Consider the following 15,112-nt stretch of genomic DNA (forward strand, 5'->3'; position numbering starts at 1 on the left):
GCCCTGCAGCCCATCCTCCTTCGGCTCCACCAGCAAAGCACCTGCTCAGCACCAATTCCTACCTCCGGTTTTGTGCCCACAACCCCTCAGGACATGGCGGCCCCTGCTCAGCAACCCCTGGATCAGCTGCCACATCAGCCCACTTGCCAAAAAGGACAAAAAGCCACCTCTGGCTGCCCAGATCGGGGACTGGATGCTCAGTGCAGTTCACGTCTTTCAAACCCACACTGGTGACACCAAAACATCAGGACCACAGAGCTCCTGCTCCCCCAGACACCACGGAAAGGTGCTTTTCCCTCAGCTTGTCTGAGTACTCCAGCAGGCAGAGACGGAAAATGCTCCCTCTTTACCCTTTACAGCATTGTCAGAACACGCATCAAATACCCGTCTATTCTCGGCGCCGAGGTTTGGGAGTGCGTGCCAAGCCGCAGCCATCTGCCACACTAAATCCGTCAGATTTTGCTCTCACTTGGACTCTTTCCCCCTTCCTGCTCTCCTCGCTCCCCAAACTAGTAAAGAAAACCTGCACACAGGAGCTTTTGTGGCTGCTCCCCACAACCAAACATCACACCCGATGGCATGTGGAGCTGCAGAGCCCTTTAATACAGGGACTAAGCAAGCGGCTCACAAAACCCAGCAAAGCAACACCAGGGCAGCCGGAGATCCTGGCAGGCCCCGCTTCCGTCTGCTCCGATTGCAGCGCGACTTGGCAGACACGGGCAAAACCGAGCTGGGAGAAGCTGTTGAGAAGCAGCTACTAAAGGGTTACGCTGTGCAGCACCTCGCACCCCAGGCACGGCTCAGATGGAGACTGAAGTGCACTCTGCATCCCCCACGCCTGTGTAACCTGCGGAGAGCCTGCGAGCACGGTTTCTGTACCAGGTTTCTGTACCCCGGTGGGGTGGGCTGCGCTTGAAGAGTTTGTTTGAGCCTCTCTGCAGGAGGCCCCTGAAAAGAGATGAAAGAGACCGGTGGCTTGTTAGAGCAAGGCCTGCGAAGGCCTTAACCCTTTCGCTCTCAATATAAACGCAGAACTGCCAGGTCTCCCTGTCCACAGTGTGTGTATAAGTCCCTGCAGCTCGGAACAGCAGCACAGCAAGAAAAGAGGAGATGGTTCCTTTGTAAGGGAGCCCCCAAAATGCAAAGAGGCTCCAGTTCCCAGAGCTGGCAATAACTCCCAACTGCACTACTCACCATCAGAGTCACCGTCTTCTTCCAATTCTTCCTCATCCTCCTCGATTTCGTACTTTCCTTCTTCTTCATCGTCATCCTCGCCGTAGTCCTCACTGCTTGCTTCTGAACTGTCGTCTGATGCCTGCTTGGCTTTGGCTTTACCTGCAAGTATTTTTAGTATGTGAATGGAAACAATAAAGAGCAGCACACATCTGCAGGCAGTATATATATATATATATATATTTATATATACATAACAGGGCAAAGTACCGCCATCCCAACATCCATCCTCGGCAGTATAGTCACATACACACTAAACGGGAAATTTGCTTTTTTTCTCCAAAAACCACATCCCCTTGCACAGAAGGATGCATTTCATTTCAGAAGCACCTGGAATGCCAGGACACAGTCAGAGAAATCACCTCAGAAGCCCACAGCAGGGTTTTACTGCCAAAGCCCAGGATTTGCTGCTACCTGGTATTTACGGAGCAACCACCAGCACCCAAACATCCGTCATGAACCTGTCTGCCCTGCTCAGAGAGACGTGAAAGCTCGGGGAGGCGGACAGACAGAACAGCACGATGAGAAGAAGTGAGTCTGCTGAACAGGCATGAGAAAGGAGAAGGAATAAATCACAAAGCCGAGACCACAGAATGGCTGGTTGCACTGAGAAGTAAGTACTGCATCCACCTCCACCCCTCCGTGGTTATGTGTAACTGAAAATAGGGGTAGACTCTCTGGTTCAGGGCATCCTTGGAGATCTCTCAGCTTTATTCCCTCTGTTGTCACCAAAAAAAAGGTCTAAGAACACAAATTGCTGCAAATTCCCTCTGAAGATGGTCGCAGGGAGCCTGGGGGGAATATTAAGAGCCTCTGGGTGCTTGGGCTCTTGGGGAAATCACCGTCTCAGCCCCTGGAAATGGACTTTTACTCATGTTGAGTTGACTGGTTGCTCCAGACAGCGTGAGTCACCAGGCACTGCAATGGCACAACGCGAACTGGAGCCCTCGGGTCACTCCTGTGCACTATGATACAGGCAGCGGCCCAAGAGGACTCTACCGTATCAGCAAGACTCCAGAAGACAGAGCTTGGGGTGCTCCGGTTAACCCTCCTCCTCCTCGCCCTGCCCGCGGATCCTCCAGCTGACAGCCCCACAGCAGCAATTTTGCCGCCGAGAAGGGCCGGGATTATTCTGCTAGGAAATTAAAATGTCTGACCTCCCCTTCCACACCCCCAGCCCCCACCGGTCTGGCATTAAATTGATGTAATATAATTACGCGAGGGATAAATGAAGAAACCTGTTCAAGTTCATTAGAGGCACAGCAACACCTAATGCGGACAGATCACTCATTACGGCCGGGCCCGGAGAGACGCGGCAGCCGCGCTCCCTTCTCGCCGTTAATTGCCTCATGACGAGGCAGCCCAGCGCCTCTTCCTAAGCCATTAATAATTTCCAGGAGCAGCCGCTTTTCCTCCCAGAGATCTGTCAGCTGGTAAATGAGGGGAACGCAGGAACGTGCCCAGCCCCACCAGCGACACAAGATTGATCAAATCCACCCTCTTTCCTCCCCATCTCCCCGGTTCTTCCCACTCTTGCCTCCTCGGGGGTTCCTGAAATGGGAAAACTTGTTTCTCTCCCCTCTATAGACCTTGCAGAGACCCAAGCAAGGGAGTCTGTCCTGCCTGCCAAATGCCGTCCCCATTCCAGAGGGTGGTTTCTCTCGATATGACAGAACCATTTGCCTCCACCGCCTTTCTTGTCCCTTTGGGGAGATGCTGGGGGTGCACAGCCCTGCTGAAATGAGTGGCCAGACCGGCACAAGGCAGGACTAGGAGAAGTTGTGTTGAACTCACTGACCGAATTCCAAAGAAGTGTCCACCACCCTCTCTGTTCTTTCAGGAACCCTTGAAATAAATAGAAGTGCCGGTACTGAGGGAGCGTGGGGCCCAAACCACAAAGAAGCCCAATGAGTTGTCTACAAACCTGACACCAGACACAGAAATATGTTATTGCTAGTCTTGCTAGGATGCGGAAGAGATTAATTCATTTATTGCTGGATTTGCAAGGCCTGAGAAGTGAGAATGACGATTTGCATGGGTGGGAGGCTTTTCCTACTGGGGACCTGTGTCCTCCTGCGAAGGCTGAAGTCAGGGTTGGGATGGGGAAAGAAGAGACTGGAGATCTGCAAAGCTTATGGAGCCAGGGAAAAGGCTGCTGCTGTCAAAGATAAACGGCTTATCATGGTTTTGGCTGCTGTGAGGCTGCTAAGGCTCAGGGTAAGGTGAGGAAAGATCAGAGCGCTTAACTCGTGCAGGACCTGCAGGACTAGGGAGAAGGTCTGGGCCAAGGGGAGAGAATGTCCTGCTATCAGCCTTTCATCTCTGGCCTAACACAAAACGGGGGTTAGGATTCAGAAGCAGACAGGCCTAAGAGATAGGCTTAGGTTTATGCCCAGATCCTACACAGACCATTAAAGCAGGCCAATGGCTGTAGCTCACACAACAGGCTGAACAGTGAGTTCTGTGGGCAGTAGGTTTGAAGGAAAAAAGATAGCTTTATCCAGCTCTTCAGAAGCCTGCTCAGCCCTGAGAAATATAAGTCTTTTGAGGCAGAAGTTAATTAATGAGCAAGATGTTTTGGCTAGCAATGGTTAAGCCAAGAACTCTCCAGATCTACCTACTTCCAGAGAGATCAGGGACAGCATAAACTAAAATCAACATTTCACTGACACAACACTTAATTTAAATCAAAAGAAAAGGTGAGGGGGGCTTTGAGCAGCAGCTACATAACAGAAAACTGATGATTTCCTGGCTTTTAGCAGGCAGTTTTCCACTCTTGTGAGTTTGGTCTGGGACCTGACAGGCCAAAACAACTAATTGGAAGAAGAATGTCCTGTCAACACAGGAAAGATCTGCCAAGCCAAGTGCTGTGGTTGGTGAGGGATGGGAGCCATTCTCATACCCAACATCCCATCGAAAAGCCACAAGGATGCTGCACCGGCAGCATGTTCTAAAATCCAGACTTCTTTGCAGTAATCATCAGGGGCAAGAGAGTTTTCCAGACCAAGGAAAGATTTTACAATGGGCTTGCCTAAGAGGATGAGTTACAGCCACAGACAACTGCAATTATCTAGCTAGGGCTTTTCTGGCAGGGAATCCCTTCCTTTCCAGAAGTCCCTCCTTTCCTCCCCGTTCTTTGCAGAGACCTACAGGCCCCAGGACTCTGGAATCAGCTCTTTCCAACAAGAACTCTGGATAGTTTTGGGTGATCTGCTCTGATCAGTGTCACAGGTACCTCCATAGCACCAACCTGTCCATGATCAGGTCTCTCCCTGTCACTTTGCAAGGAGACAGGCATCGCTGCGCATTCTCAGCTGTATTTCTTGTTTTCCAGCTGTATTTCTTGCTTTCCTCTCCTAGAAGGTCCATTCGGGGCAGTCTTCCTGCCTAGATTTCTGCCATCAGCTGCTCAACATATCTCTCTTGGAAGTAGTCTGAGGCTGATTCAAGATGAAACAAATTCCTTCAATTGTCCCAGACTCTCCTTTTGCCTTATATATTGAGAGGAGATTGTTACGCCCTCAAACCTCACAGGTAAAGCGAGTACACAGGCCACAGCAGCCGCAGGGCCTCCCAAATTTCCTCGCATCTGGCCACCCGCTAGAACAATGGCCACAAAGCCAGGGAACTGCGGCACATGGAAGCGCTGCCTGCTCTGACTCCCATCTGACAGTTACTGAACACAGAGCGCGGCTGGGAACGTCCCACACCGAGTAAGAACAAGAGCTCATTGTGTGCGTCTCCCAAGACACAGACGCTTTTCCCAGCCTCCCTGTCCCTCTGCGGGTCACACCATTGCCCCGAGGGGACTTCACCCGGCGCTACAGCAGACCCAGCGCTCGCTGTGCCCACCCAGCGTCTCCGGGGCTGAGCACAGTTGCTCCTTGAGACGGAAGGTGCCCTCAGGGCATGTTCCCTCCCTCCAGAAAACACCCTGCTATGAACAAAGGCTACAGCTGAGCTGGGAATGTTGGAAGGCAAGAGCCATCGCTGACACCGCAGTGACTGGATACCGCAGCTGTGGGACAAACAGAGCAGAGAGAGACCTTAGTCCTCATTTGCACTCTCTTCACAATATATGTGAGGGAGACAATGCTCAAGATTTATCCTCACGCCTTACAATGTGCACAACAGACTAGGATTTTATCCGTAGGTTAAACCTCCAAACAAGAGAACTCTGCATCCCTGCAAGTCGCCCTCCTACAGAAATGACACTGCACCTGTGACAGCCCAAATATTCCAAATTACAAAAAGAACATCTAAGTTTTCCCTCAAACTATGTGGTGAACTTCTCAGGCAGGTTCCACAACCGACTGTGGCCCTCTCGTGGTCACAGCCAGAGTGTGACATCACTCCCTCCTCTCTAGAGGCTCCAGATTTCCTTGGCTTCTCAAAAATACTTGCAACATGAAATAAATAAATCAGAAGTGCATGCAAAGCAAGGATAACCATTCTTCCACCAAAGATCCTTGTTCTGGTAGATGATGAGGTCAGCGTCTGTGACAAAAGAACGGTGCTAAGGGGAGGAGAGAGTGGGTCACGTACCGAAAACTAACGCAGGACTAAGGCTTTAAAATGAGCTGGACTGACAAAGCAGGAGAGGGAGAGAAAGATAAAAGCCTCTCAACCACCTCTGCCTGTCACATTAAAAAGCCTCCAAAAGGTACAATCATCCTGTGCTCTTTCTCACTAATAGTGTATATTTTGAACCAAAAACGGCCAGCACGCATCACCCTTAGGGCAGGGCTGTATTGACCCATATCATATAGAATTCCGGACAAGAAGGTATGCCCAGCCCCAGCCCCGTACCTTTTACAGAGAATCCAACGTTCTCCTCATCAGAGTCACTGTCCAGCTCAAAGAGGTCCTTGAATTCCTTCTTATCTTCCTCCTTGCGCTCATCTTGCTTCTTACGCTTTATTTCTGGGAAGTTCAAGTCTTCAAGCTGGAAAAAACCAAAACCAACAGTAAGGAAAGCCTTAATTTGAACTTTTAAACATAAAATGCTGAGCTTAAACAGAGGAACTTGGCTTTTGCCACACTGCCAAGAGCAGTGGGTCTGCCTGCTGCCAGCTAGGGGAGCAACAGATTTGTGAGGCACTTACAAAGGTGAATGATACATGCAAAGCACCACTGCTCTATTGATCTTTACCTAATAAACTACTTTTGCTAATGGGCCGTCTACTGCTGGTACCGTCGCACAGATAAAAATGCAAGACACGCATGACGGCTCCGGACTGAAAGCCGTGTGAGCTTGGGCAGCCAAGCACGGTGACGCCACACTGTGCTGGTCACCTCTGAAGCTGCCGTTTTCCACCAGTGCCAAAAGCTGTCACAGTTCTCACTGTCTTTTGGGCTGCAGGTTTCAGCGCCGTTAAATGGCAAGGCGCTGAAGGTGCTTAAGGTCTGTCTGCATCGCAGTTCCCCTGCTTGCTGGCCCTTATGGAGATCAACGGGCCAAGAGCCCTGCTCCTGCAGACAGCCAATATCAATGCCATTAAGTACTTGCCATTGACACCACCTCGCTGCTCTTTACACCTCTCCGGAGGGGGATTATGGGGAGGATTTACTTGCAAGGGCTCAGGCCAGCCAGGGCAAAGACAATCAGAATGCAAATTAAATCCCAAGTGCTCTCTGAACATCAGCTGCCCGCTGCCCGTGCCCGGCTGCACACCTCCTGGGAAGCACTCATGCATTAGCACGCATTAGCTTGCTTGGAAACATTCGCCCTGCGAGTAATAACTCATTTGCTCTCTCCCACCCGTCAGACCACACCTCAGCACGCTCCGCTCTGACCACATCCACTTCAACCCCCCCGTGTGCTTCCCCCAGCAGGAAGAGCAGCAAACACGGTCTATAGAAAGGCAACTCTCAGCAGAGAGAGAGAAAGAGTGAGAGAATGGGGACGGGAGGGGGGAAAAGACAACGAGAGACACAGAGACACGCATTTGCTCCTGCAGCCAATTCCAGCAATTTCTCCCAGCCTGTTTCGTGGTTATGGTCCCCAGCTGGGCAATATCGATTCTGGGAGCTGAGCACTTACAAGCAATAACCTGCAACACCAGGATGGAAAGTCAGAAGCTGGCCAGAGAAGGGGAGAGGGGAACAAATCACCAACCACCATTTGCAGGGTCCTAATTTTAAGTCATCCTTCTACCTGCTCTTTTCCACTCTGAGATGTCTCTCTTTCCACCAGCCCTGTGGAGATCGGCTGGGCTGTCTCGGTGCTGGGAAGACGTGTGAAGAAAGCAGATTTGGGAAGCAAAACGCAGCAGGAGCAGCAATCCGGAGTCACTACCAAAGGGCTGCCCTAATGACACCCTGTGACAATTTCCTTTCTGAGGGTGGTTCTGCTCCAGCAAGCTGCATCCTGGGGCAGAGGAGCTGCTGGGGTGAAAACATTTTCCTAAGCCCTTACCAGCTCTGGTGGACAAGACAGACTCATGCTTCACTTCTCTCTTCTGTTCTGGCATATAACTTTCTGGAGGGAGATGCTTCAGAAATGCTCGTTCAATGAGAGGCTCCAGAAATAAAACACAAAGGTCTCAAGCTAAAACATATCGGCACCTATGCTTCTAATGGTTTTGGGTGACATCAGTACTGGCTGAACTCAACCTGAGCATATGAAAAACGACCTGGTGTTAGAATCACGCTGAGCTGTGCTACCTCCAGCTTTCTGAGACTCCACAGGAGGGTCTTTGAGACAGGCACCTCAAAATAAAGGCACCAGAAAACCCAAGAGCTGCAGAGTGATCACAAGGCAAAGGAATGAGACTTGTAGTGAGCCACAGCTCAGATACAGCCTATGTTCATCACACAGCAGCAGTAATTAGGTAATTTGGGGGCCAGCCTTTTAATCCCCAACTAGAGGGTTACTATCTACTGAGTCTCACGAAGCTGATTAGTCTACATCCCATTAAAAACCATTGGGAAAAGCAAACGGAATGGGCGGACAGGGTCAGCATTGTTATATAAGGCAAGCTGCGGCTCATAGCTGAGAGCCAGGCTGATTTTTTTTTTTTCTGTTATTTTTTTCCCCCCAATGGCTGCTAATGGGACATGGATTTTCCCAGCCCTAATGGGCCTCATGGTGTTCGCTCTCCTGCTGGGGCTCACAATGCCACATCATTAAGCTCGCGGTCCCCATCGAGAGAGACAACAGCCCCATTCACCACGCAAAGATGTCAGGCAGCCACAGGCCTTTCAGAAAGCTCCCTCCAAATCTGCCTCTCTCTCCAGTTTATCTGTTCAGCTCACTTTCTCCGAGAGAACACAAGTCCCTGCCACTGCCCTTCAGACTTGCCCTGGTTTCAGAAGTCACCCTCTCGAGCCTTGCTGTAGGAAAGCAATCCCGCTCAAGGGCTGCTCTTCTCCACCTCAGCTGGTCCTGGACACCCCGAGGAGCTCCAGCTTCCCTCCTCCATTTAATATGAGGCAGGGACTTGTCTACACTGACACTGATGTCCTCTCATGACAGCTGCTTCAGTCCCAGGGAAGTGTCAGCTCACATCAGCAGGGCCAGTTTGGGGCACAAGATTAGCCCCGCTCACAGTCATCACTTCTTGCTGTTTCTTAACAGAAGAATTTCCTCCTGCAAAGGAAAATTCCCAAATTCCCTTTCTGCAAAGGCCACATTCTCCTGCTGGGTTTGCAAAGAAAACAAGCATGCTTTTTGTTCCCTCTGCACGGCTGCCCCAGGGAATTTCAGCCTCCTGTCCTTATCTCGGGCTGGTATACGATGCTGTGCATTTCTAGGATGTCCCAGGTCTTCTGCCATGCTCCAGGACTTGGCTCTAAGCCAAGCATCCTCATGTCCCATCGATTATTTAAATTGTTCCCCACCACACACTGGAGACACCAATTATATCTATTTCCTGCTCCCTGGCCAAGCGCCTGGCTCAGCCACTTTCATCGCATTAGCATCGAGACAGCTTTCCTTCAGACTCCTCACGCAGGTCCCACATCACAACCAGCCACCCCTACATGGGTGAAATAGGAAACTGCAAACCAGAACACATCTCTGATATTCCCTTTGCTAAGAAGAGAGGCATCTCCCCCTCCCTGCTGTCTTGCAAAGTTCGGTTTTAGCGTGGCAATCCAGTCACATTCTGCAGAGCTGGAAAAGGAGCTAAAGGCCTATGTGAGCTCAATCCTTTACTATCAAGAAAGCAACAAAATTTGCAAGAAACGATGTAAAGTGCCCAAAACAATGTGAGAAGGCCTGTGAATGTGGGCATGAACACACAGAAATGGAACCGTACGTACAGTCTAAACTTCAACCTGTCCTCTGTTAACCTGGGCAAACGAACAGGCTATGAGCAGAGGACAGAGATGTTGCTCCTCGAGATCCCAGTATGACAGGTCTGCAGGGAGCTGACGACACTTGCGAGGCTGCCGTCGAGCCACACTCATCCTCCTTCCAAGAACATCCAGCCAACGCACTCACACAGCTCAAGCCCATTCCAGCTCACACCAGCAGAACTGGTTTTGATCAGCCACCAGTTAGGTGAAGTATTTCATTCTTACTCTTTCTTTGCCGCTGATTTCCAGTTGTATCTCCTTCTCTCTTAGCTTCTTCCACTGAGTGTAATACTTGCTCAGAGGTGTCCCCTCCTCTTTGACTTGCTTCTCCCATTGTTCCTGCGGAGAGAGGTGGTGCAAATTTAAGAAGTGTTTTCAAAGCAGTTTTCCAATACAACTGGCAAATGCAGGGAGTTAAAAGCAGAGGTTGAGACCCTTTCCCAAACCACCTTTTTCCAGCTTCTGGGTAGGAAATCGGCACCCATGACTAAGAACGTCAGCAGGACTAAGTGTGAATTCAGGCACAATCATTTAAGCAGCTATTGAGTCAGGAGTGGTGTGACTGACAGCTCTCCTTAGGTAAAGCAATGCCTGGGCACTACAAGAAGATTAAAGAAATGCAAAAAGATAAAACGGGCAGGTTGGCCAATGCAACAGCTTGGTCATGCACTACCAAAGCACAGGATACCAATGGCACTGATGGGCAGCATAAGGTCCTCATAAAGGAGCACTATATGGTGGAGCATGGGATGATTTAGCTTATGGAAGATCACCACATTTTCTCAGCATGGTGGCCTGAATTGTGGGTTCCCAGATTCCTATTTTTCCTTTCCAGAAGAGGCCTGATTCCTGCTGTTCTACAGCCAAGTGTTTATTTTTGAAACAAACATTCCCCTGCGGGGTCTGGGACTCATCCCAGTCTCGAGAGAGCAGAGCATTAAGAAGCGCCGTGCCTGTTTCCGCTGTCCAAGCAGGGAGAACAAGGAGATGCAACCACCCTAAATGGTGGGAAGCAAATTCGACGGTTAGAAGTTCTTTTACACTTCAATCATTTGGCATGTTAGTGCTGAAAGGGGGGTGGCGGTGTGTCGTATTAAAATACATTCTTCTTAACCTGCCAACATGCCTTTAACTTAAAACCCACACAGAACTGTACCTGATTACTGAATTACCACAGCGCCCAGAGGCTTTGCATCACCCCACAGTAAAAAGTCAATCTAAGGTAAGCAGAAAGACAGAAGGAAGAAGGGGACGAGCAACCCGAGCAAAGGCTCACAAAAATACACTCAAAGGTTAATAAAGATCCAAAAAGAGTATCCTGAGAACAAATCCAGAGTTCTGTATGGGCAGCTGTGTGTACACAACATTCCTGCTTCAGGGTGGGAATAAAGGGCCAGACCGTCTTCACAGCAGAAAACACAGCAACAGCTCGAATATCCTTCAGCAGATCCCAAATCAACTGCTGAGCCCCAAAACTGGGGAGCTGTGGTGTGTTGGCTGCAGCCTGTGAGCCAAGGTGCGAGAAGAAGTTTGTTTAAAGAGCAGCACATGAACAAGAAAACAAAAAGAGCAACTCTCTGCAATGGACAGCAGCACAGAACTCCCAGCTTACACAGCCAAGCAAGTACTCGCTGTATATTTTGAAGTGAAACAGATCAGTCTGTGCCAGCTCCTGATTTGGCCCATCACTAAGTGGAGATGATCAGTGGTTTCTGCAGCTGGCACCGGGAGCTGAACTTCGGCAATTAAACGGCGACCAGCTTGTGTCACCTGCACTCTAATGGCACGGAATCTATTTACGCATCCTTCAGCAGGCGCTATCAATACTGCATCAAGCCTAACAGCCCCTTTTTCTGGTAACTGTGGGTCCCAGGCTCACAAGCCCCACGGGACTGTTTGTAACACGGCTCTGGGTCTGGAGCCTGCGGCCGCTCTCGGGTCTCATCGGACAGAAAGGACGGCTGATGTACCGCCGGCTCCAGCAGCGCTCGCCAGCGCAGACGCCAGCCAGCAGACAGAACAGCTTTACTGTCGATCTGACCCACCGCTACGGCGAGCGGAGTCATTCCTGAGGAGTGCAAAGTCACCCCATTTATAAATCAGGCTCATATCAGGCTGCCAGCTGCAATCAGGCCATTTCTTGATGCTGCTTGGTATGGGCAGCTTCTGAGGAAGACTCTTCTTACAGAGGGTTTTTACCCTCTATTTGTTCTGTCTGATACAGCTCTTTTTGGTTTAAAGTGTGCTGGAATCCAGAGATAAAAAAAGGACAGTTCAAACCCTCCCATCTTTCTAGTCAGAACACCTCAACAAGAATTTTGAGAGAGAGGATGCCATCACACCCATTTAACCATTTGCAATTCTCCTATTATTACTTTTGCATCACTGTGCTGTGGGTCCTGGTGCCCTCTTTTCCTTCCCTGCGTTTTCCTATGTCAATCCAGGGCCCACATCACTGCAGATAAACCTAAAATCAGAGCCGCACATTATGCCTCTGGATTCAACTTCAGCTGCAGGCTCCACTTTTCTTGGCTCCTCCCACAAAGACCTTTATTAGTATAGTAACCTGTTAGCACTATACTCTCAAAAAAGCACTGACTCTCAAATATTAACCTGCTTCTTACCATAAAAAATAAGAGTTAAGTTCTCAATCTTGAAATAATGTGGGAGGAGTCAGGCTGAACACATCTGGTGTGCCTAACCCTCCATACCACAGTCCCTGGGATGCAAGGAGGGATCTCCTCACAATTCTTCCACATTCAGTTAAACACTGCACCACCACACCCCCTCTGCAGCACTAAGTTCAATTCCCAGGCTGTTTCTCCTTTAAAATTATAGAATACAGACCCTTAGGTAAAATGCAGTTCTCTAAGGCATGCCCACTACTCAGTAGCACAGACCGGATCACATTCACAATCTTTATCGCCCTATTTAAACCTATTTCTCTGTGATTCCCTCCATGAAAGCTGCATTTCGGCACGTTGCGTGGAAGAATTAGCTCCGAATTTGGGCTCTGCTCCCTACAGTGGAGGAGGCAAAAATGCATGGATGTGCATACCAGCGAGCACTTGCTTTCAATTGCTCTTGCTGGCAAGGGGGACATACAAATACTTCCCCTCCCCTTCCCTTTTCTGGCGGCGTTTGCTCACAAGAAGTGCCAATGCCCCACGTGTCTCGGAGACAGCCTGGCAAACTCAACCCACACTTTGAGGGACACTCCAAATCATTCCGGGAAGCCCAGTCCCTGTGGGAGTTTTGGCCGTTCTTGGGAATCTACACCATCTGCTTGCAAAGGAGCAGGGGGAAAGCACAGGGATCCCTGGGCACACAACCTGCCTGCTGCAGACAAAATATAAGTCACTGCAGATCTTTCACCCTGTAGAAGTACCGAGTGGGCTGTTTCCTCTGCTCCCCATTAGACACCCCGTGAACCAAAGGAAGAGAAAGGCTCCCTTCTCCCATAGGACAACACAGTGCAAAAATACAGATTGTACAGGCATCCTCCCCGAGCAGCACTTCGCACTGTTGCTCTGTCCCCTTAAACGGCACAAACACCACACTTAAGAGAGGTGGCAGAATCCCCTCTATAACTTTAGGCATGAACTGGCACCTACACATCAGGAATGATGATGAAAACAAAGAAACTTCTCAGCAAAGGAGATGCCCCAGCAAAGCAACGCACTTCCATGCATGTGGGTGTCATAAATAATAGAAGGATGCAATTTACGGACTGTTTTCTCCACGAGGCTCTTGGCTGCAGTCTTGCCAGCTCTAGCATCAGAGCCCTGCCGAGTCCAGTTGTTTGTGAACATCTGCCCCACCCCACACGCTCCCGTTTCCATGATCTCCTCGTCCCTCCTCCCTCTGCCACTCGCTCAACCCCAGCAGCCAGGAGTCTGTCTGTCTTTCCAGGAAGCCCAAATGGAAGCAGCAGACTCACCACAGACTCCCTGCTGGCCACGCCGAAGGCAGCTTTCTGACGCCTGCTGGCAATGTAGGCAGAATTTTCCTGCAGTTTCTCCAGGAGCTGCCGGATAGGCTTGCAGTAGTTGGCAATCTTGCATTCCTTCAGGAAAGATTTTAGCTGGGAGGAGGAAAAGGAGAGGAAGAATGAAAGCAATGTAATAGTTTCCATAAACTGATCCCATCAGCAAAACAAAAAAAACCATTTGCCACCCCCAGTGACAGCCGCTACTGGGCACCTTTTCCCTTCAATTCATACCATACTCCAGCATATCACCTGTATTCAGCCCTGGGGGTCCTGTCACCTTTCAAGATTACATATTGGCTCGATCTCACATGCCAAGTAGGTAGGTATTAAGTGTTAATCAAGAGGTGACAGTCACACCGAGCCCCTGTCTGTCCAGACACTGCTCTCCCGATGGGTATATTGCTCCAGGATCTGCTACACACACGGGAATGTCCCCCACTACGTAGCAGCAGGGGCTTCTCTTGTCCCTTTATCCCCAGCATACACCCACCTGCCATCATACATTCAACTCAGAAAAATGGGAGTTAAAATGAACCTTTCTCCCTTTCCACAAAGCAAACAGTCCATCAAACAAGTACAAAGGAACCATCAGCAAAACTATTCTTCTGCTGGTGAAGCCTGTCCTGCCCTCACCCCCCGCTTTCTAAAATACTTATTTTTTATAGGTGTTGCATATTTATCTCCACTGAGACATGCATTTGTCATTCGATTTATCTCACTTGATCCCCACAGCTGCAGCCCCAGATCCATTTCATCCGCTGCCACATACATTATCATTTTTCTTTCGTTGCAGAAGTGTCACCAGAAATCCTGCAAAATCTGAGGCTCTATCTGTGCAGTTTGGTGTTGTGTGTTCGCTCTCGCAGCCATATGCTTCATTTCTGCTTCCCCCTCCTCTCTCCTACCCCTGCGATCCCTCACAGTGCCACCACTATCTGCCACAGATATTAAGGAAATGTAATGAGATCTCAGTCCTGTGTTAAGAGTAAGGGAACAACCAAGAAGGTAAAAGAAGATAGACGAGAGCAAGGAGTGTGTACATGCCTTTTTCCACTCTGCCAAATACAACAGCCATATCTTTCCAGAATAAAAGCAATCAGAACATGCGTGTGTATGTGTAATTAACATCTCACGCCGGTTCCCAGCTAAGCAGCTCTGTGATTAGTGGGATTGATTCTGTCCAACTGCCAGCCTTAAACACCAATGGTTTGTACCAGCAGAGACCACAGCAAAAACCCAGCTCCTCTTCCTGTAAATGACACAGGGAACTATAAATGATCTGAAGCAGCCACGTGTGTGTCCAGGGAACCCGAATCAAGCCCAATCCCCCACTCACAAAAAGCAGAGGGAATGTTGAACTCAGGACAGAGCGAGCAGCAGGAGCAGCTGCTGGCAAAGCCAACCAGCACCTCCTGCCCCCTGTAAGTCATGCCCGGATCATGGCATCTCCTGCCTCCAACCCAGTACAACCTTCCCCTTATCGACACCTGCCCAGTTTTTCCCTTTCATGTCCCAGCTCTGCCCTGTGATGCCCGTCAGGGCTCTCAAGGAGGGCAGAGACAGTGTCTTCAAGCATCCAGACACACA

General features: G+C 49.8%; 1 protein-coding gene across 2 annotated transcripts in view; it reads right to left on the reverse strand.

The window, feature by feature from the left end:
• The window catches only part of NOC2L (NOC2 like nucleolar associated transcriptional repressor), a 39,721-nt gene that overhangs the window by 2,807 nt on the left and 21,802 nt on the right, over positions 1-15,112 (reverse strand). For both annotated transcript variants that reach the window (XR_010607448.1, XM_065650044.1), the window contains exons 15-18: positions 13,475-13,618; positions 9,760-9,873; positions 6,043-6,178; positions 1,195-1,335 (exon numbers count right to left, since the gene is read on the reverse strand). Coding sequence is in view for 1 of the 2 variants with exons in the window: in XM_065650044.1 (XP_065506116.1) it covers positions 1,195-1,335; positions 6,043-6,178; positions 9,760-9,873; positions 13,475-13,618 (535 nt within the window). In the remaining variant the exon portion in view is untranslated. The remainder of the gene's footprint in view (positions 1-1,194; positions 1,336-6,042; positions 6,179-9,759; positions 9,874-13,474; positions 13,619-15,112) is intronic.

Source organism: Caloenas nicobarica, chromosome 22 (assembly GCF_036013445.1).
Source record: "Caloenas nicobarica isolate bCalNic1 chromosome 22, bCalNic1.hap1, whole genome shotgun sequence".
NCBI classification, from domain to species: domain Eukaryota; kingdom Metazoa; phylum Chordata; class Aves; order Columbiformes; family Columbidae; genus Caloenas; species Caloenas nicobarica.